A 24,220-nucleotide genomic window follows, 5' to 3' on the forward strand; every position below is an offset into this window, starting at 1 on the left:
TGTGTATATTTACTAATAATGGTGGACTGTGGAAGTCTGAGTAGACTTTTTATGATAAATGTTCTCAACTGGGCAGTTTTGCCATTATGGGTGCATATGTTTTGTTTCATTGCTTACTGGAAAAATGTTCAAAACAAATTTAAAACACCCTCTAACAAGTGTACTGTATTGTACAAGGAATATAATTTTAGTACAATGAGGAAGGTGTATCAAAGAGCACATGTATGTTTCATATGCAAGGGGCCTATGATTGAAAACAGCCCAAAATTAATCTTTATCTGCCACTGGCAAAATGTATTTTCTTTGAATGTGGGTTTCAATGCTGTTTCAATGAATGTGAGTTTCAAGGGCAGAGAAGTTTTAATGCTAAGTTTTCATTGTGAGACTGCATTGCTTTGTTTAACAGATTACTTAATGTTTGTGCTGTAAAATACAAAATAAAACTTTCAAATGATGTCCAATCATTGAAGTAAAGCAGTATGCACATTAGTGTTTATGGTAAATGGAGTGAAATAGCCAAGTAATGGTTAATTGGAATGGCTGCAGAGGCTCCAGTTCAACCATTATTTTGTCAGGGGCGGAAGGGCAGCAAACTCAGACAGGCCCAGCTGAACTATACCTCCCAACTGTCCAGATTTTCAAAGAATGAATAGATTTTTGCTTCTTATTTTTGGTTTGTTGTTCATAAAATTTGTAGTTTTAATTCCTAAATGATTTGCCAGAAGTCACTAAATAATAAGTTTCAGACTTCATAACCTTCATAAAAATGCATGTTAAAGTAAGAGCCGTTCTATCAACTGTCTCAATTTATACAAGAGCAATTTTAGTACTGTTTATATAATATATTTGGCCTTGTTCAGATTTACTGCATTAACAGGTTGAGAGGTACATGCAAATAAATTGCTTTATAGAATTAGGCATAGCCAACCTCTCAACTGTCCCCAATTTTTGGCTCAAAATGTTGCTCTTCCCTAATAATCCCTCCATAAAATAGCAATTTTGGAAGAAAACATGGAGGGTTTACAATTAAGAAATAACTGTAATAATCAAAGTTATAGATTACTTGAAATGCATGTAGATTCTTTTATTTTGTCAGCTGCTCAAGGTAGCAGTACTAATATTAAAGTGTCCCTTCTTTGACAGGTAGAAGCTGTATTGTGTGTCTATTTTATATTTTTGCATCACATTTTGGTCCATTTTCATAAAATTGTGTTTTGGCAAATTAGTGACAAATCACTAAAGACTGAAGTTAGAAAATGACAGACATTTGAGTTTCAGATTTTATACCCTTCAGAAAATTCATACTAATGCAAGACCTATTCTATTATCTTTCTAAGTTTATTAGAGCAATATTTAAAAATTGTCCTTCTTGTTGTGCCTTTGTCCCACTTCTGTGTATGGCTTTGTCCAGATTTCTTGCTCTTGAAGTTGAGAGGTATGACAAATGTGTCAGGGCCATCACAGTCAGCCAGAGAGATTTCAAATTGTGACATGCTTGTTGCACCCCACTCCCCCATGTAGTGACTCTGGATGTGTCCAAGCAAGGCAAGGAGTAGTTGTATCTACCTTGGATGGGGAGGACACACTGCATAAGTACTACAGTGGCTTTTCTGTCCTTGATTTTGCAGAATGGTCTGGTTTCTGTCATATTTTTGTACTGTTGATTTATGCTTATTACTCAAAGTGCCTGTTGCTCTGTGTTTAAGTAGCAATGCTTTAATGACCATAAGGTAAGCTTGTCTGACATCGTAAGATGCAAGTAAGCTTTAATAAGCATACTGTTAAAGAATTGCCAACATTGAAAGCCTTTCTGTTGTTGCCATGCAGAGAATACTTGACTAGATAATGTATAAGCCTTGGGTATTAAAGGACAGGATTCCATTATTTTAAAAAGCTCATTACACTTGTTGGAGACTTCCAGTCATCTCTACAGGCTTTACCCGTAAACTAAACAGAATGCCAATCATGTGTGGTCCATAACCTGTACAGTAATCCTTTAAGCAATGTATCTTGAGCTTGTTTCTTGTTTGCTTTTCATTTTTACTTTTATCATGTTTTCCCCATGAAGCGTCAGGCAGCAGGTCTTTTGGATAAGAAACATTTTTACAAGTGGGGCATCACATAGATTTCTACTTTCAGCATGTTGCTTGGTACTTTAATAAAGCTGAATATATTATAATTAGAACTGCAGTGCAAGGAGAAGTAGTTTGAGTTGAGTGCTTCTGGTTTTTCTTATACTTGATTTTGACTGGCATTCCAGTAATGTATTTAAAAAGTAATTTATTTTTTCATGCCTCACAACCTTTTGTTTCCATCTAGATATTAAGTAAGCTGTCATGCAGCCAATGCATTGAAATATTTTTATTCTTCTACACTTATTTTTGTCTTGATTGGACTTTCATAATGATGGTTTGCCACCCAGGGCAGCGTATTTAATTAAAGTTAGTTTTTTTGTGGTTTTGTGCATAGCTCCTCCCCTTTATGGTTGACCACACCCCTTCCCTTTGACCCCGCCCATTCAGCGTCTCCTGCAGCCCCCCTGTGATTTGAAGTCACCAGCCGCCACTGGGTGTAGTTGAATGTACCCGTTGCTGCAAGTGGCTTGCCAAGTGCGCGTTATCTATTCTATAGAACATACACCTAAACTATTTGTAATCCTCTGTGCGGGAACGCACATGGCCGATCTCTTTACTTGTATTGTTTTAATTATTACTGTTTCTTAGCTGTTTGACATCCAGTATTTATTTGCTGTGCCACTATCTATATGACCAAGAATTTTCCATGCCATTCTGTTGGTCTGCAGATATGTATTTTTCAAAATGTGATTTATATATATTTTTTGTAATGTCTGGCTACATTTATTTCAGTGGATTGCGGTAACTAAGATACGAGAGGCACAAACCTGGAACGTAACGTTTAATGTACAGTAGCAGCTGCTAACACTGACACATACCTCTCAATTTTTTTAACGCCCAAAATCTGAACAAAGCCTAAAAGAAGTGGGGGGGGGGGGGACTACCAATATAGGGAGAGAATTTAAGTACTGCGTTTATAAACTTGTAAGTTTTATGTTAGCATGTATTTCAAAAGAATGCAAACTGTGAAAGTAAAATGTGTCATTATTTACTGACTTCCATGTTCAGTAAGAAAGGTGGGTGGGGGGTGCAGGTGGGCTTGCCCCCACTGCAAAAACAATTTACACCACAACATTCGGATGGGGGTGTAAAGTAATGCGCACATAAGCACTAATACTTGAACCCACTAATACTATTCCAAGCTATTGTGTGTCCTTGAATTAAGAGATGTAAGGAACATCTCTTAATTCAAGGACACACAATAGCTTGGAATAGCCGTATTTCAAGAACGGAAACATTGTGTCTTCTATATATTAAAACATTTTTTTTTGGGGGGGGGGGGGGGACTGCAACAAACGGTCACAGATGGAATAATCAAAATGAATATTCAACAGGTTGCTGAATAATCTGCATGGCTTGTCACTCAGCCATATTTTACATACAACCTCACACGGGCTTGCCCAGTCAATCATGCAGGCCACACCCATTCCTGCGTAAAAATTGCGGTGGGGTAACGTTCTAATACAATATGCAATACAGGACAGTTGTTAAGACATTTCCTGTCGTAGAAATCAAACATTTTTTCAAACGTCCCCACATGACATAGCTGTCCATAGAAAGTTTCTGTTGAACAGCGGCATGATAATTCTCAGTCAAAGAGAGTCATTTTATTAGCTGAGCTGCACCACGAATCCTTTTCAGATATAGACAGTTCGGCGTAGGTAGCTGACAAACCAGCAAGATTTGGGGAGAAAAAGGCGCAGTAGCAAATCCCGCCCCAACCACGCCTCCAGCCCGGTAATGGCACAGCTGTATGAATATTCATTTTTGTGCCGAAAGTAATGTAATGAATATTGATGGTCATCATACTTGTTATTTATGAATAAAGGCAACAACACCCGCGTAAGTTAAAAAAATCATCTGTTTATTTACGGACAGCCTTCAACAGCATTTCAAACTGCAACAAATTTCACAACATTAAAAAATATTACAGTACTCGTCAGACTTGCGTTAGTACAATTCGTTAAAAAAATCAACGTGTTATTTACAGACACAAATCAACAGCATTTCCGATTAAAAAGTAAAAGTCAACAACACCCGCGTACGGTAAAAAAAAATTACTGGGACTGACTGAGGGTTGTACGAACATCATTTCTTGATGTCATCATTAAATCACTATTACTCATAGCCTACTGTTATTTGTTTAAAGTTGTTTTGACCTCCTGTCACAGAGGTCTATGAAACCTGTATGTATGCATTCTTCTACCACAGATTTCAAGACTGATCAAGCAGTAAGTTGTGATAGCAGATCCTATGAGGCTAAAGCTTTTTTTTTTTTTTGCTGGAGTGTAAGTTTAAGCAGATCGACATATTAAGTTGAGTTAAACAGTTGGTACTTTTAGCAAAAGGAGGAGTAATCTTAAATTAGTTTCCATTTCTTTCACCCTTGAACTTTAGTTTTCCGATACCTGTTTCTGACTTGAAACTACAAAAAAATGTTGGTTTAACTTTTAAATGGACAATACCTGTTAAAAGATGCGTCATTTGCTTATTGCATACATTCCAATTGTTGGTATCTCTTAATGCACAATTACTCATAATCACTATTCTAACTTGGATTCCCTTACACCTGAGCTCAAACCTCTACTGATGCACAAAGAAGCTTGCATTTAGGATATACCTCCAACCTAGCAATGGAGCAATTACATGAATATTCATTTTCTGTCGAAAGTAACGTTATGTCCACGCCAATTTCGCGTGTCCATCAGACCCATTACGCCCAAAGTTGCGGAGAACCAAGCTATTATGCCGCAAAAATCCAAAGAGAAGGAGAACGTGCACACTCAAAATAATGACTGAAGGCAAGGAATAAATCCTGGAGTTGTGAAACAGGGGTGTTCAGGAAATACCACAGTAATGTGGGACAAAGGCCCAAACTAGGGACACTTTTAAAACGGTGTGTTTATTCATATAAAGTTTTTAAAATTACATGAATCGCAATATCTTGCATGCACTTTCTACAGAATAAGAAATTGGAAACTCTCTCTATATTGTTGAGTAATCTTTACTGAGTCGCATGTGAATCATGCATTTTTATAAAGACAAATCGAAAATCTGAGATAAAAACGATGAGCAACAAAGAATTAGACAGTATCAAACCTAATACAAGGATTGATCTTTAACCAATTGTTTACCATTCTGTAGGTAATACATCCGGTGCAGGCAATTTTTCAAGCACTTACGCTTTGCAGTACAAGTATCCGGCGGATAGTAGTGGCGCACGTGCGTACACAACCAATTGACTGTGTGTATATGATTTTTTTGTACTTCCGGTGTCCGATACTGTTAATCTCACGTGGACTACGTATGATTGTGGTATTTCCATTTATTTGTTTTCTAATGTTTAGTCTAGCCTCTATTATTTTTTCATGGATTTTGCTGACCGATTTTAGTCAAGCATTTACTTTGGTTACCACGAGGGACAAGGTTTTCCACTTTCGGTTTTAGTTCTCTTTACTACAGACTTGTTTTTGCTCCAAACATGCGTCCTCTGACAGATGTGGAAACGAAAACGCTTTTTGAGAAGTTGTCTAAATAGTGAGTGTTTTTTCCTCTGTATTTACTGAAGCATTTATTGTATTAGGTGGTGGTTGCATTGTAGGCATCAGTTTATGTCTCGATCCCTGCCCTATTAACATCATGTATTCTACAGAGAAGTATGCTAGCTAGTTCTCAGACATGTACATTGAATGTACTGGTAGTTTGACTGTTTAAAATAATGCTTTAGGCACAGAATAGTCGATTTTCTTGGCTTCGTTTATGTTGTTTTGGTAGGTGAGATTTATTTACTGACTTGCTGGGTGGTGTCAGTGGATTGGGGTTTGGAGATGTGGTTAAATGCTGCTACATTTAGTATGCCATTGTAGTAGTGTTTGACTGACTTGAGAACAGTCCATAGTGGTATGCGTTTACTAAAAAACACGTATAAGAGCTGATCTAAGGGATGTTTTCATTCACAGCTTTGGCTGTTAATCGTTATATTGAGTTGCTGGTAGTGTGATGCTCACAGCTTTACCAATGACTGATACAGCATTAGAAACAAACTCTTTTGTTGGGTGGGTTTCTTAGGATGAGGCTGTATATTAAATAGGAGCTGTCTGATTTTGTTTATTACTTAGTCGGAACACACAACTGTATAAGAAACGTTTCTCGTGTTGAGTGTTAAAAAAGTCAAATGATCCTCGCAGTTCCACACCAAAGGGTTTGTCTTACAGTGTTAATGTTTGTTAACCTATATCTGTAGTAAATCTTATTAAATCGTTAGTTCTTTTAATGAACTTCTTATATGCATAAAATAACTCGTTTCAAAATGTCCTGTGAGCTTCCTAGTTGAATCGGTTAGTAAATGTTCCACATTTTGAGACGTGGTGTTTCACTTTTTGGAGGTGTAAGGTTGACAGCGATGAATTGAAGAAGAGCACTGATGTACGTGGACACGTTTGACTTTTTTTCAGACTTAATCTGAAGCACTATTTTGTTAATTGACTTACTAAAAGTTGTACAGTAGGAAAAGGGAGGCTTAGGGAATCAAACCCCGAACGACAGAAAGCTGCTCTTTAACCGTTCTTAACATTATTTCTCAGTGATAACTGCCCGGCAGCTTAATAGGAAATGAACCAGTGGTCACACTATTAGTTTTGTTGTGACATCAGTACAGATTTATTAGTATAGTAAGTTGAGACTTTTTGGTTCAGACTGCATGGGTTTGCAAAAGAAACGAAAAGTGTTTACATGAATTACATGCATGTAGTACATTAAAAACTAAATGAAAACTCTAGCCAAGCTAGAACTTCCATTGAGTGACCACCCAAATCTTCTGTGACAGAGGCACATGGGATGTATGCAAATGTGACTTTTACGTTTGAAGTCATTTTAATGGATAATTTCAGGCCAATAAAGCCAAACTTTAACTTCAAACGTAAAAGTCATGGGCAATCAGAATTGCCATATAGCTGAAACACCTGATGCTCATAAGGGTCATTTGCATATATCCCATGTGCCTCTGTCACAGGAGATTTGGGAGGTCACTCATTGGAAGTTCTAGCTTGGCTGGAGTTTTCATTTAGTTTTTACTGATTGGTTTTTCAGTGTGACCTTCTCACTCTGTTTTAATGCATGTAGTTCAGTCTGGGGATCTAAACCTCTTCTGCTATATCAACAGAGTGAGTTGGAGGAGCAGGTATATCTCGCAGAGGATACTACTGCTCAAGAACAGACTCCCCATCCACATAACCCAAAGTTCATCCCTGTCCGTATTGAACTGCAACTTGGGTCTCTCAGTAGCATATTATCGCAACCACATTCCTAACATTTAAGTCCGAGATTGTGCGCTTTGCTCTTGGGTACTGTGTACATTGGCACATGTAAATTTACTTTTTTGTTTGGTATTTCCAATGTTTTCATGTTACTGAAATCTTCAGGGCACATTTGTTTTTATTCTGCGCACAATCCTGTCGCAGCAGCATATGCGGAAAGGTATCAAAATAACTGCAATCCTATGGCAAGTTATTTCAGCAAAAGGCAGTCTCTGGTTCCTTGCATGAGAAATAACCATATTTACAGTTTGTTTACCAGGTAAATGAAGCGGTCTACTCACCCTCTTCAGTCTGGATATGAGTAAAAAGGAGTGCAACAGCTAGTCTACACATACTAATATTTACATCATGTAGTAGGAGAAAAGGTGGTAGTGGGGATTTTACGTAAGCGGTAAAAAAAAAAGCAAATTATGTCATTGCAGTACACTTTTTTAAAACCGGAATCGCAGAAAAAAATCAGTACTTATATCGGACTATTTTCAGATGTTTTTGGCAAACACCTTCCTCAGTATAATCACAACCACCATCAGCAGTCCAACACATTGATTATACTAATGGAGCCGTTTGCTGAAACCAGTGTATGTTTATATCTGACCACTTTTGGAACGTGGTTGCGATAATATGCAAGTACCAGACTTTACTCTTAGGACTATTCTCTGTAATACTAATAAACAGAGGCAGCTGTTAAATGCTTTATCCCATGCGTGGGTCCCCTCAGATTATCTTTGGTATAATCCCAGTTATTCTCAATAGGGTAATATATAATTATCAACCACTGAATGGGCATGGCCAGTCTCTAACCAAATGGGTAGGTTAATTTGAGCATAAAAATGGAAACTGGCTAGGCTTAAAATGGTCCACAAGGGCAGATAGCCTCGTACTTAGCTGTGAACATGTGACATTACCGAGTACTAAATGTCAAGAAACTGCTAGGCACATTGTAGAAGAGAGATCATGAATTTTGGGCAATGGATTATCTTAAATGAGGAAAAGCTACAGAGGCTGAAATATATACCTTGTATTAGAAAAAACGAGAGAGATTGACAGACTGGCATGTGTTTACTCTCCCTGTTATAAATGTATGAGAGAACAGAACTGAAGATGGGTGGAGGAAAGGAAGTGGGTGAAAGATGGATGGAACTAGGTTTAGAATGAATGCAGGAAGCATTGTCCCACCCACAAAGATGGTAGTAGGAAAAATTGAATGGGTTACAAGAGGACATTCATGAAATTGCAGATAACATGTTTGAAATGGCATGGGTTAGAGACAGTAAAAATGGGAATGAAATGTGGAAAGTAACTGCAAACATCTGTCTGCAGTATAGCAGCTGTCTAGATTGGGCGGCTGCAGTTATTTTATTTTTTGCAGCATAAAGCTAAACTAGTTTGTATGTTAATATGCCAGATGCCCCACTGCCAGTTTACACTATTTAAAGCAGCTCACAGAAACTCGCTCAAGAATTCTCCTACAGAATCTCAACTCCACCACAAGTTAAACTTATCCTATTCACCCTAAGACATCTCTAAGTACAAAAATCCTCCCTCAACATCACCTCATCATCCTAATACCAAACTACTTGTCATTTACCATGTTACTAAGGCCTGGAAGTCCTTATCTCAGTCCATCAGGTCAGTACCCCCTCCCTTCCTTCTAAACAATTCTGAAAGACTTCCTAGCTAGAAGCTGTCTCTGTCCTTGCTCAATACTAGGATAAACTATATCCCTAAATGTGAGCAAATACACTTTACTTCTATCAATTTCTCTCCCCTATCTTTCTCTCTTAATATACCACAAGCCTGCTTTTCTCTTATTTCGTATTGCAGTTCCTGTTTGTATTGTACTAACTTTCCTTTACCTTTTAATTTCTTTATAAACTGGCGAAAATTTCTCTAATTATTAAGTCATTGTCATATAACTTGTATTTGTTCTTAACCAATGTTTTCATATTTTATCTAATGTGTTTATAATTGTTTAAACTGTAGTTGTTTGTATTATTTTTAAAGACTATAAAAGTATTGTCCTTAAAATGTTTTGTAATACTTTGGATCTTTTCTCACTGGGCCACTACTAAAAATGGGCTCCTACACAGTCGGACTTTCCCAGTAATCAAATTTCAATAGATAAATAAATCTACATTGATGATAGCCTACAATTTGACTACCACATTCAACATATGGTGAAGAAAACCCACCAAAAATCGGGCTTCCTCTATAGAATTAAACAATTCCTCAATGACCAAACCAGAAAACATGTATCCTCTGCACTACTACTCCCAACACTCCTCTATTTTGCCCCAGTTTTCAGTAACCAGAAATGTTGTATTTTATATTTCAACCAGCTACCAATTGGAATGATGTTGTCACAAAGTAATACAATTTGCAGCGAACCATCAACACACATCCCACTGCTGCTTATCACTGAAGGAACTCAATTGGCTTAAATTTACCCACATCTGGCAACTATTCATAATCTCATCTACGTGCTTATCAACTATTGTGCCTGTCATCCCTTATAAAACACTACAAACATGATAGACTCCTACAATCTACTGATAAGCTGCTTTTCCTTGTTACTAAATCCAGAAGTACACCAGGAGACATAATTTTTTTCAAATTGTTCCACCAAAACTTGGAATTCCATTCCCCTCGCTCTAAAACAGGAACACCAGCACACACCTTTTAAACATAATCTAACATGTCATCTGCTCAGTCTGTGGCTCTGCCCATGCACTAACCCTCCATAATTACCCTATACATACCGTCATCTGCTTCTTTTAGCCCTCATCAGCTTTCCCCTTTTTTACCACTTACATCCTTTCAGTTTTGTACATCACCATCTCTCTACTCCCCATCTCGCTACCCACACACCCTCAGCACTGACTCACCTAAAGCTCCTTATAATTCCCCCTTTTCTTTTGTTTCACTATCTTTCTAACATCAGTCAGTTTAGCTTTTCTCTGCTATATGACTAATGATGACCAAATCATCCCAGAAAACAAGTCTACCCTTAACCCTAACCTAAAATTCTCCCCCATACCCACCAGCACAATAAAAAATTTTTACTTGAGCTAAAACCCTGTACTCTGGCCCCTGACAATCTACCCCCACACTTCCGCAGCTAACGGCAAACTCTATAGCTTATCCCATCAGAATACTCGTTAACAGATCAATTAAAGAATCCCTTGTCCCAGACATCTGGAAAAAAAGTATTCATTCTTCCCTTACACAAAGGTGGCACCAGCACAGACACCACAAACTTTCGACCCATAGCAATTTTCTCACCCCTCTCTAAAATACTGGAAAAATGCATCCATGCCCAACTCCTCAACCACCTGCATGAAAATCAAATTTCATCATCCACTCAGCATGGTTTCAGACCAGGACACAGCACCACTACCACCCTCCTATCATTCCTTGGTACAGTTAACCGGGCACAGGATTCTGGTAAAATAATTGCTTCACTATTCCTTGACCTCTCCAAAGCTTTTGATACCGTTTCCCACACTATCTTACTCCTAAACTATCCAGCCTCCACATTTCTCCCCCTACCCTACAATGGTTCAACAACTCTCTCCAATAGGCAGCAGCCCACCAAATGGCAACAATCTTACTCTCCCTTCCTCAATACTTCCACAGGGGTACCCCAAGGCTCCATATTTGGTCCTCTCTTATTTAGCATCTTTATTAACAACTTTCACACCACTCTCCCACAATGCTCAGTAATCCAGTATGCTGATGACTCTACAATAATATGCACTGCAAATTCCAGCTCTGAACTCCAGCAAATTACCCAGAATGCCCTCACATCTACTGAATCTTGGATGCTTAACAATCATCTTGCCCTAAATCCCCAAAAAAAACTAAACTAGTAATTTTTACTCCTAGGAAAACCACTCCATTTGATAAAAAACTCTTCACTATACAAGCCCAAGACAATATCACTATAGAATTTGTCCCACACACTAAATTACTAGGCATTATTGTAGATGAAAACCATAACTTTGACCTACACATAAACAATAACATCAAAAAACACACCAAAAGCTTGGTATGCTCTACAGGCACCAACACTTTTTTTCTTAGCCTCTCTACTAGACAAACCCTTGCAACTGCATTTTATTACCCTCTCTCCTTTATGGTGCCCCTCTCCTCACTAATATCCGAAATTTTACAAAATCCAAACTTGCTATATGTTACAACAGAATAGCAAAATTTGCCACCAAGGCCACATTCTCATCCCACCTAAGTCACTGAAACAGTTAGAGTGGCTGGAACTACCCCACCATCTCTCATTCACCCAACTAACTACTGTGTACAAAATAATCTACAGACCCACAGACTGTCCTGCTCTCAGCTCTACTTGCCAAATACCATTCCAGCAGGCATCTAAGATCTGAAAATCATCTACTTCTAAAAGTAGATAAGCCCACCTTACCTGCTGGTCACCTCCTTTATGCCTTCACCATCGCCAAACTATGGAACTCACTTCCATCTTCTGTTTTTCAGAACAGAATACAGGTTTGTCCAACCAACTTTAACCATTCTGTTACAGCACCACCACCTTCAAACAAATGCTGAAAAATCATCTCAACTCTTCCTGGCTATGTTCCTGCTCTATAACCTAACCTCTTCACTCTCCTTATATGATTACTAAACTATGTCTTTTGCTACTAGTGACTGATGATATTTTCTCCGTATTTATTTTTATCTTTACTTGTTGATACTGGTACAATAATACTGATCTCTGTCTATACCACTCTGATTGAATTCATTGAATTCTACTTTAGTGTATTTTCTGTATATATTACTGTAATAAAAAAAGCTAGATTTCTGCTTTTATGTATATATTACTATATTTACTGTCTGTAACACTGATTCTGCTTCTGTACCAATTAATGTTTATATTTTTTCTGTATCTCGGAGCTTTTCTCCCCGGGCCTCCACTGAAAATGGGCTCTTTTAGGCCCAGTGGACTTATCCCGGTAAACAAATGCAATAAATAAAATAAATACTGTTTGCATGTTATAGAGCAATTTGCTGATTTTTTACAAATCATACGCAAATCACAGAATATATTTACACATCCATGTTTTAACCTTATATGATGTTATCCATTACATATTGTTAAACATACTTCTGTCTTTAAATTGTATACGAAGTCTTGCATTTTTGTCCTTAAATTATATAGTATGTTTTGCTTGTCAAGTTCTCCTTTACATCGTCTATACTTTGTATACCATATACCATGTTTACTGCGGTGGTGCAGCGGTAGCGTTGTTGCCTCACAGCAAGAGGTTCTCCCGTTCGATTCTCGGCTGGAGCGCGGGGAGTGCCTTCTGTGTGAAGTCTGCATGTCCTCCCTGTGGTCGAGTGGCGTTCCGAAAGACATGCGTGAATGGGCGTGCCTTCTTTGAAGGTTGGGCGTCGAGCTGGCAACTCGGCACCGTAAAAATCTACTGCCAGTCATTAGTGGACCGGAGTTCCGCTGTAAAGACCAACAACAACAACTTTTAATGGCATTTTTTTGCTTGAAACCTTTTCTATATTTTAAACGTCTCTGTATTTTATGAGCTTTTCTCCTCGGGCCTCAGCCAAGAAGGGGCTGCATGCCCTGTCGGACTTCCCCAGGCACCAAATGCAAGTAAATAAATCCCAACTTCCAAAAAAAAACATTCATTGGACTGTACGCAGTATTGAGCATTACTGTTCATTTTCTTCTCATCTCTTAAGTCATTTTTGTTTTCACTAGCCATTTCAAGCATTTGGCACCCTTCAGTATAAAGCATTTTCAGTAATATTTCTGTAGTATTCGTGGAGACACCTTTCTTCTCGTAGCAAGCCAACCTACCATTTCTGGAAATTTTTATTCTTCTTGCTGTTAAGAGTTGTAACCTTTAACATAAAATAGATGGACATAATGAGCTTGATAGTTGCTTGCTAGACCTGTTAATTCCTTGAATTGCTAATTTTTGATGATCTTTCCTATTCTGTCTCTGCTCAGTATCGTGCATGTTTTAGTAAGATACTGTTGTAATTCTTTCTAGTAGAATTTGTTGAATTTTAGGTCTCTTTTTTTTTTTTTTTGTCTTGTCCAAGAAATCCATTGGTTATACTACTGTGTCAATGTGTGACTTGCATGCACACAGGCACACACTTAACTCCTCCTTTTTTTATCTTTGTCAACTGTTACATGGCTGTACCTGTAGTTTTTCAGTTTCGTTATGTTGAGTATCTGGTTGTGGTGAAGTTATGTGGATGTGTGCATGGAGCATGCCTTCATTTACATCATACTACATCAGTAACATATATGAAAAAAAGCAAATTTTGATCATGATGTATTGAAAAAAATGATTTGAAACAAATTCCTGTTTTTTTTCACTTGTTACTTGGTTCCCTTTCAGTTTACATTATAATGTTTGGAGCATGTTAATCTATGACACTATTTGTCAACGTAATAATAGCCTTTTTATGGCCAGAACTTGATAATGAAAGTATCTAACATCTACATTACTGTGATTTTACTTTATGTTCCTTTCCCTGTGATTACCTCTCCTATTAGTTTGCTAACATCAGATGCCCCTGTATCCCTGTCCATGCCCTTCAGGGTGCCACCCTGTTGTGCTGGACAAGCTGTGAGTAACTTATTTGCACATTTGATTGGGTACCTGGACTACATCATGAAGGTATCTTCATATCTTCTTCTGTGTGTTCGATATTCCTGACTTAGAGCCTGTAACTGATATTACTGGTCAGGATAAATGAGTTTGTCTGGTTGTGCAGTTTCCTGTTCACATTTTCATGAGGCATGCAAATGTGTCGCTGTGTCGTGCACATCACAGACGTCCAGAGTTCTGGTATTTATCTGCCACCAGCACTTGCTTGTATTGTGCAGACATATGGTCTGGCTGTAATCATTCACTTCATTAAGGGTTGGATATCTCTCTTCACTGTGTTCCCAGCACCCTTTCATCACCAGGATGTTGCTTGGATAATGATCCTGTCTCCTTTCTTCAAGTCCTATTGACTGTTGGATCCATTCCTGATCTGAGATTCAATCAGAAGACACTCCTCTGCATCACCTGGCAGGTTGACATTTTTATTTTTGTTGTTTGGTTTATCTGTGCTTGGTTTACTCTCTTTATTTTGACGATAAAATCTGTTCTGACCTCTTCTTTTTGATGATAAAACCTGTTCTGATAGTATTTGTATATTACATGAATATTTAATGATCCTATGTTTCTTTTCTGCTTCTCTTGACAACTCCCCTCTCTTACGCTGACCACTAAAAGTGTGGCTTGTAGCAGTAGAATGAACATGGTTGCCACTCTCCCTTCTTTTTCATGGGTACATACCAGGCTAACGGCCACTGTTGCCTTTAAGTCTAGCCGTGCAACCCAACCCAGTTGTGCCCCTGTGTGTCATGGGCGTTTATTAGGAAGGGGTATGGTAATAAGTTTCTAGAGGTGATGTGGTGGGGGGTAAGTTAGTTTGGGCATTACTGTCTGTTTCTGTCTATTAGAGTAATGAGGGACAGTCCTGGGATGTCCTATTTTCTATCCATTGGTGGTCAAGGTTAAACGTAAATAGGGTTAGGGATTGATTCTACTTCACACGGATAGGGAGTTTGTTCCAGAGCTTGGGGATCCTCTGAGACCTGTATCTGTCTCACCAACATGTCTTATTTATGCCACAAGCAAAATTTAAATCCTTGGATCTATTGTTTCGATGATGATCCTTTTGTGTATGTGCAAAAGGTCCATCAGAGATCCAAGGATACCTTGTATGCCAGGTGTTTGCTTTGTTACTTGCAAGTTATCCTGAGAGACATCAAGAAGGCAGTAGTGGCATTTGCACACTGTAAGTACTGGCAATAGCTTTGCTGTACATTTTCCTTTCTGCTGAATTATCAGAAACCCTTCCAATTTTCACAAAGTCAGTATCCTGTCATATTCCAGTCATCAGGAGTAGTACTAGTAGGGCTTTCTGGGGATGGTAACTTTTTGGAGTAAAATTTTGATCCATGTTAATCTCTGATAATTGGTAAAAAAAAAAAAAACATTGGAGCGTAAAGTTGTTTCCATAGACATTCCAGCTGTGAATCGCACTGTAAAGTGGAGAATTTAGATTTCCATCTCATTTCTATTGATGTCTAACTTGTTCACACAAGTAAAAGTACAGATTTGTATAGAATGTTGTTACTTTTTTCAAATCTGATTACATTTATTGTCCTTTGTTTATTGTTGGTTGAACCACGTAGTTGTAGATTAAGGGAATGGCCTTGATGAACCAATGATTATCTTTATCTTTTTCTTTAACAGTATTGGGGAGAACATTAAACTGTTGGTGGATCGACCTGATGGAACCTACTGTTTCCGGCTTCACAATGACCGAGTTTATTATTTGAGGTAAGAGCTGATTCTTCTGTGTCTCCATGAAAGTTTTTCTAACAAGGTGGAGTAGCCACAGAAGTGTTGTGTGTACCTATGATACCAGCCACAATGAGCTGAGCATGAAACTGGGCTGATAGGACATTTTGGGAGAAGGAAAGAGAGTACACTGTAGATTGTTCAGCTTTCATGAATGGAAGGACAAGTGGCTGTTTTTGCTTTTAGCATGACCCTAGGAGTGGTTAAAGGTGGTGCTTCAAGAACATACCTATTTGGAATGGTGGTGTTTTTAAATGTACTTATATACAGGTATCTTTGCATATACTTGTCCTATTGTCTTGGGGGGGGGGCAGGAAGGAGAACAGACATATAGGTGAGGTTGTAGAGTTGAAAATGCTAGGCAGCGTTGGAAAATCCCTAGCAATTCCAGACACAGCAGAGAACTGCTTAGGTCACTTTACCAGGAAACTTCATTCCTCAGAGAGAAGTCTTGTGGGGCGTGGGGGGCACAAAATCGGAGCATGTTATAGAGTGGCCTGCAAGTCAGCTGCAGCATGTTAGATTCAGAATGTCAGAACAGGGCAATGTAACAGAATGGTTAAATTACTTATTTAGTTTTTGGGTAAAGTTGGTTGGACAAACCTGTATGCTGTTCTGAAAAACAGTAAAGATCAAAGTTTGACAGAATCTGGCCAATAATGCTGTGTTTTGTAGAAGGTTTATTTACCAGCTGTTTAAGAACGTTTTTGTTAAGTCTGGGAATGTTGGGCCATATATAGGAGACCCGGTTTATTAAAGGGTAGTTAGGCACCCAAAGTAGTGGAGTTTTTGCTAATAGGAATATCCTTTAGAACTAAGGGATCTTCTATGGTCAGCAAAGGACACAGCAGATGCTGTATAACAAGCTATTAAAGTGATAATCCACGACTTTGTATATATCAGATTTACTCACTGTTGATGTGATTTGATCATGAGGGTGAAGCCAAAGTGATTACACAAAGCCAACTGTGGGTAAATCCTGATATACCCGCAAACAGGGCTGGATTATTGCTTTTATGCAATAACATTATTTAAGAAAGAAATTACTTTAATTATCTTTCTTAAATAATGCAATTGTATAAGAGCACTTTTGTCATCTTCCGCATTCTTTGCTATACTGATGTACTGCATATGTGTATGGGACTTATTTCCATGCTTGCACAGTACATCGATGCAAGAGAAGCTGCTTATTTATTTTTTTACTGTTAAAAATATACATTTAGAGGGACAGCACAAAAATATGAGGGAAGCTGCTTATTTATTTTTTTACTGTTAAAAATATACATTTAGAGGGACAGCACAAAAATATGAGGAAAATCAGATATGCTTCTGTTTTAGTTTTGCAGAATGTACCTGATTCTTCTCATAATTTGGTGTGTCCTCCAGTGTGTGCCAGTAGAAAAGTCTGGGCGCTCAGTGATACTTCGGCGGCCTGACTTGTTCTATTGGTATATGCTTGATTTACAACAGGACACGCTGGTTGGGCTGTCCAATCAGCATGCTAATTTTTAAGTAGTAATGAGCTGTTATTGTAATAGTTGATGATTAATCCTGTCGGTCATTAAGTTCGATTTGTGGGTCCCTAGGTATCTGTCTGGAGGTAGTTTGTTCCTTAACAATTTTTCATCGAGAGTATATCTTGGCACTCTGGGGTTCATGACTTCCTGTGTTGTGATCTCTGTCAGAAATACAAAACCCAGTAATGAGGGTCTTGGCACCTTGAAAATTAAACTGAAATTCTAACAACAATAGTTTCTAAAACTTGCTTTTGAGCCATTAAAGCATTTTTGCAGGGGGACTGTACTGCCTTCATTTCTTGACACAAGAGGGGGAGTGCGCAACCTCACACCCCTATGCAGTATAATTTCTGTGTATTGAATCTCCTTGATCAAAGTCGAGAGTGGTCTGTTGTGGGGCAGTTCACTCATCTGGGTAAGGCATGGACAAAAATGCATAACGAAAGACTAAAAAGTGTGTTTAGGTTGAAGATGGGCATTTGTTAGGACTGAAAAGGATCCTGGCTGGTTCATGTGTTTGAGCCTTTGTCTTCCTGTTCATTCGTCTTTTAAAGTGAAACTGACGAATGAATCATATAGTTGTGGGTTATATAATTTTACTAATATGGCTTAGAATCAAATTCATCAGGGTATGTCTCTTGATGATGCAACTCTTTAAATTAAAGAGAGCTGAAAGAAGAAAGCATATCTAAATGTTGTACTGCTGTTATTATTTTGGGGGTTAAAACTATATGCCACTTCATTCTTAATTTGTTGTAATGTTTACTTTCTGTGTTAGTTCTTCAGATCTTGGAAAATAGTGTTCAAGTATTGATTTAGCAGATGGACAGTCCATCGTGTAACATTAATTCTTTATATTCTTTAATTATACCATAATAATTGTCATTTCACACTCTCTTTCTGGACTAGTCCTAGAGTTGGATGTCAGAATATTTGAACTTCAGTATTTAAATTTCTGTAAGAAAGATGTTTGATTCAAAAAGTAGTGAGCTCTTAAGATTCATATGCAAGTAGTATATGGTATAGAATGTATGAATGCTTTCAAGTTGACTTGTGGCTAAGATTATAAAAATATTACTTGGATCCAAGTTGTTAGCTTTCCTTGTTTGGTGGTTCATAGTATTGGGCTTTGTTTGCATGCCTTTTGCAGCCTGGGGTGATGTAAGGTTTTCTGTATGAAAGAGTTTGCTTGTGTCTAGATGCGGAATACAAAATAACAAGCTAAGCAATAGATGATGGGCTTTACATGTAAATAAATAAATAAATCTTTATTTGTAGTGAGAAGATTTTGAAGCTTGCAACAAGTATCTCTCGGGATAAATTGGTTTCCTTGGGGACATGCTTTGGAAAATTTACAAAGACTCAGAAATTCCGGCTTCACATCACCGCATTGGACTACCTTGCCCCCTATGCAAAGGTAAGACCTCACTTGTGTTTATGGTCTGAAATAAATTATTTTTAATATGCAATGTTCTCCATTTGTAACATGGTAGTGGAGAATGTGTAGGATAGTGGCATTTGTAACATGGTAGTGGAGAATGTGTAGGATAGTGGCAGTGGACTGATTTTTAAGTCTTTCATATAGAGGAGGTGGTAATGGATGGGTAAGGGAGACAGGCAGTTTAGCAAGGATGCATTGCTAGTGTTGAGTACATCTGAATATTGGTGTAATAAGTGTTAATATGTGTACAGTGTAATAGGGAGTCGTTAAGAGTTAATGAGTTGTTGGATGCTTTGTGTGTGTGATGAGAGTAACAGAAGAAGATAAAAACAACAGGCATAATGGAAAGGCGAGAGAGCACAGAAGTGCTATAGTTATGGTGGTCACATAAATAAAATTGCTAAAAACTGCTGACGGGCATGTTTTCACTATCTTGAATCTTAAGCTGAAAAGTCCGGGGATGGTGGTATGTAAATGGGAGTTTTGAGGTGCTTACCTTCCAATAATTGTCCTGTCAGACGTTTTTTCTTGACGTAAGGTTTGTCCAGAGTTCAACGTTTCCTGGCGCTTACCTCCTAATCATTTTTCTATCAGACAGATAATTTTTATTGATGCAGGGTTTGTTCAGGGTCCAACCTGTTCCATTTGCCCTCACTTCTCTTGGGCTCACTCCGCTCCACTGTACCTTACCCCCATTCCCAACTATCCCCTCTTTCAACACCTTTATGGTTACTTAGGCCATTCCCCTTAATTCAGCCAACCAGTCAGCCACATCCACGCCCCTTTCCACAATCAACCAATCGTACAACTTCATCATACACCGGCACACACACACACATTAAGGTAATTGCTTACCTCTCATGTTCTACTAAAGCACTGTTGTTCCCCAACAAGGCATATTATACTATAACCCCACCCAACTCCACTTTAAAACCAATTCTTTATTAACCCTCCATCCCATTCACCTCAACTACTACAAGACAACCCTATAATACAAAATGCTACCATTGCAGGGCTTACTAGTGGGAATTCTCCTAATTATAGCTCATATTATCTTCCATCACCAAAGAATTAACCCCAAGCTAATAATACAATCTCCCACCTACCTTACCCCTTCAACAGTCAAGCCAGACCAACTAGTAATCTTACCTTTATATAATTCATCGCACATGGACTTGACCCCATTTATAATTCCCCAGAACTAAACAAAATCCCATATCTAAATGCCTATTGGCTGTCATCCACACAATTTTTTAACTTCTATTACTAGATGGCAATATACACCCAAATCCCGGCCTGACATCAAACCTTAACAGCAACACACGCAATATACTCTCAAAGAAAACCATCAGACCTCCTAATCCTTAACATTAACATAAGAAGCATACTTAACAAAACAGCAGCGCTACATGCAGCTCTGTTGCAATACTCCCCTGACATAGTTCTTCTTACTGAAACCTGGCTAAAGCCACATAACAAGACAATGAATTAGTTCCTCCAGGTTATAACATTCTCAGAAAAGAAAGAACACACAAAAGAGGTGGGAGTATTGCCCTGCTTTTTAAAAACAGTCTTACTATAGACATTTTACTAAGCTACCTACAATAATGCAGAGACTCCTATTCACCAAACTAAAAATCAATTCGAAAAAACATCTAAACGTCATTGGTGCATACACCCCCCCCCCCCGGGAACAACGTTAATATAGTATCCATCCTCCACTGGACATCTCGTACCCTCCCCCAAGAAACAGTAATACTAGGTGACTTTAACATAGGCTGGTGTACCTGCAACTCCCCACTAACTGCATTAACCTCCACAGCTTTTCTCAAGTAATCCATACTTACACCAGAATTGATAAATCAGCCAAGAAAGAGTCCATACTAGATAAGATTCTTACAAACCATTCATATCTATCTCACTACCCCGGATCCCTCCCTGACACCTTTAGTGACCACCTGCCTACATTCGTACTTGGACAAGTTAAACCAATAAAAACTGGCTCCCTTCAACAAATTCATTATACAAAGTATTTCAAACCCCAGGACGTCATAAATGCCCTAGCTCACTGTAACTGGAAACCTCTGTAAGGCATGGGAAGCATGGCATCGAAACAAAACTAATGCAAATAGACAGACATACCTAGAACTAAGAAACAAGACCAAGGAATAAATAAATCACTACTCAGACATCCAATCAAAACACAAAATTAACCCTCAAATTCTGGGCAGCAATCAATAAAATACTACAGCCGGGAAAAAACAATACTCCAGCCCCAAATATCGATGCCACCACTGACAGTATTGTCACTCAGTTTAACCAAGTACTTCACCAAATCCATTCTAAACCTTACAAACACAACTTTCCCCATATTGCACCTTAATCCCAGCTCCTTGACAACAGATCAGAATTGCTTCTCTCTACAGCCAGTTCCAACCAAAACAATGTATAACTATTTGACAAAACTAAAATCAACAACCCTAATAGCTGATAAACTCCCAGCAGAATACATTAAAATTGCAGCCAAAGCCATCTCATACCCTTTCTCCCTACTAATAAATAGGTCAGTTGCTGAACAATACATCCCAACCCTCTGGAAAATTTCACACATACCACTCCATAAAGGTTTCAACTCAACTGAATTATCCAACTACTGACCAATCCACCATGCTATCCCCTCTGTCAAAAATTTTAGAAAAATGCATAAAGTCCCAAACTCTAAACTGTCTCCTAATAATCTCCTGGCTAACACACAGCACAGATTTTGACCCAATCATAACACCACCACAGCCCTTATTAGTTTTTCCAGTACTGTAAATCAACAATGAAAGAATGGTAACCTGGTCTCCACTATCTTTGTCGATCTCTGTAAGGCATTTGACACAGTCTCCCATGCCAGACTTCTAACTGTACTCTCAAAAGTTCAACCTAAGTAACTCCACACTATTATGGTTTAAAAACTGTCTATCTAGCCGTCAACAAGCTGTAAAATGGTGAAACTCTATCCCCTCTTCTTCCTGTTACCTTAGGTGTCCCACAAGGATCCATCCTCATACCTCTACTATTTACAAATTACCTTCACAAAGCCACCCTCCATGCCAGTCTGGTCCAGTATGCCAATGACTCCACAATAATTTGCTCTTCCCCCTGTCTCCAACTTCTGCAAAAAATCACCCATGAATCCTGTACTGCTGTAGAAACTTGGTTATTTATCTGACTCACAACTAATGCTTAACCCTAAAAAAAAACACAACTAATACTATTCCATCCCTCAAAAGCCACATACTGCATTATCCCATTTAAAATATCTCTTAACAACACCCCCATTACACTAGACTCACAAACCAACCTACTAGGAGTGCTAGACAACAACATGCAGTTCAACAAACATGTAGCACATAGAGTAACAAAAGGAAAAACTTGGAACTCTCTACAGATACAAAAACTACCTCTCCCAACAACAGTAAAGCTATCATCGCTAAAACCCACCTACTCTCTACACTTCTTTATGCTTTCCCCATACTAATTAACCCAAGTAAAGGAGATCTAAACAAATCAACCATCTGTTATAACAAAACTGCAAAGTTTGCTACTGACTCAGCCTTCAGGCCCCACCAGTGCCTAGCGTCAAACAACTATCCTGCCTTGAACCACCAAACTTACTGACCTATAACCAGCTTGTAATTGCTCATCAGATCCAGTATCACCCCCAAGAAAACACCTGCTCTACAAGGCCTTCCAAATCAGTACAATAACAATCTTCTACTAAGATCCTCCCACAAAACACTAGTTTAAATAACCAAAAGCAGGAATTGTTCAGGCGACTCCCTCTACTCTTGTTCTATTGCAAAAATATGGAATACCCTTCCTCTAGAAATCCAGACAACTAGCAATAAACAAAACTTCTTCTTCAGACCTACTTAACCACCTCCTGGAAGTGTACCTGTTCATACCTAGGATAGACCACCTCCTGGAAGTGTACCTGTTCATACCTAGGATAGACCAATCATCTTATTGTCCACCATATATCTCACATAGGCTACTTCACATATTCTGTATACAGTGAAGTCCTTGTTTTAGTCTAATACTCAAGTGTTGCACTTCATCTGAAAATTACAGCTTAAGGTAGTGAAGGATTTATTGACTCTTAGCTTTGTTGCCCTCTGATTTGCTTTTGTAAAAAAAAAAAAAATCCCTATGCATGTTTTGAATGATTATTTTTGAAACGTTCTGTTGTTAACATGTACTGTATGGTTTATTAATCCTCTACTGTAATGAGTATGTTCTTGTTTTATTAATTGTGTCTGTATGGTGCTTTTCTCCGCAGTCCTCCTCTGAAAATGGGCAATTTGCCCAGTCGGACTCTCCTGGGAAACAAATGTAAAATTAAATAAAGTAACGTGCATCATTGTAGTAAATGGACGAGTGGAACAGAGGCTTTTCACTGGGGAGTTATAAGAATTTTTGTTTTTATTTGTGTGCCGAGCAATAGTTTTAGTACCATCTTTGGTAGACCATTGGATGCCTCGTAGTGGGGTCAGGGCAGTATTGGTGGGGGTAGCTTAGGAATGTGAGAATTTGTCAGATGTGGTGCATAGAATTCTTTCAGATGATAGAATGGTGTTGTAGGAGGTTTGACTAGTAACTGGTATGCCTAAATGGACCATTGTATTTGTCACTGTACCATTGTCAAAGCATAGCATTCCATGTATTAGAAGTCTGGTTTCACATACTTACCTTTTTGTTTCAGTATAAGGTGTGGGTAAAGCCAGGGTCGGAGCAGTCCTTTTTGTATGGAAACCACATTCTGAAATCTGGTCTTGGAAGAATAACAGAAAACACAGCACAGTACCAGGGAGTAGTGGTGTATTCCATGGCAGATATTCCTTTAGTAAGTATGAACCATAGACTTCTTATTAAATGAGATTTAATACTAAAGAGAGTGATGGAGGTGACTGGTTTTGTTAAATGTGACTTAAGTGCATGGAATATCCATTTTAAAGAATATTGCTACTAGCAGAAGTCCTTCGGTGAAACGGGCCTCATTCCTTCTCTGTGTCTTTTCTAGTCTTTCTCATCTTAAGTATGTACTGTCTGCCTGCTTGTCTAGGGTGCAATTAGGTAGGTTCGTGGATGGTTACAGGAGACCATTAAGGAGCGTAGTCCAAATTCCCAGTTGCCCCAAAGTACTTTCTGGTTAAATGACTTGCTCGAGGTCCCACAGTAAGCAAATGAAGATGGAAAGATTCAAACCCTGTACCCGTGGCAAAGAAAGCAACTCAAAAGCATGTAGCCTTGATGGGACTTGAACCTACAACAAAGCACTTCATTTACTGGCTGAGCTACAGCTGTCATTTGGATGCCTTTTTGGACTGTCTGTTAATGT

General features: G+C 38.4%; 1 protein-coding gene across 1 annotated transcript in view; it reads left to right on the forward strand.

Moving 5' to 3' along the window:
* Positions 1-5,383: 5,383 nt before the first annotated feature.
* NIP7 (nucleolar pre-rRNA processing protein NIP7) overlaps positions 5,384-24,220 on the forward strand; it is a 48,294-nt gene continuing 29,457 nt past the window's right edge. Inside the window, exons 1-4 of the mRNA XM_044081787.1 lie at positions 5,384-5,672; positions 15,769-15,855; positions 18,672-18,810; positions 23,585-23,725. Coding sequence (XP_043937722.1) covers positions 5,617-5,672; positions 15,769-15,855; positions 18,672-18,810; positions 23,585-23,725 — 423 coding nt within the window. The 5' untranslated portion in view covers positions 5,384-5,616. The remainder of the gene's footprint in view (positions 5,673-15,768; positions 15,856-18,671; positions 18,811-23,584; positions 23,726-24,220) is intronic.

Source organism: Protopterus annectens, chromosome 8.part1 (assembly GCF_019279795.1).
Source record: "Protopterus annectens isolate FY-2018-M chromosome 8.part1, PAN1.0, whole genome shotgun sequence".
Lineage (NCBI taxonomy): Eukaryota > Metazoa > Chordata > Ceratodontiformes > Protopteridae > Protopterus > Protopterus annectens.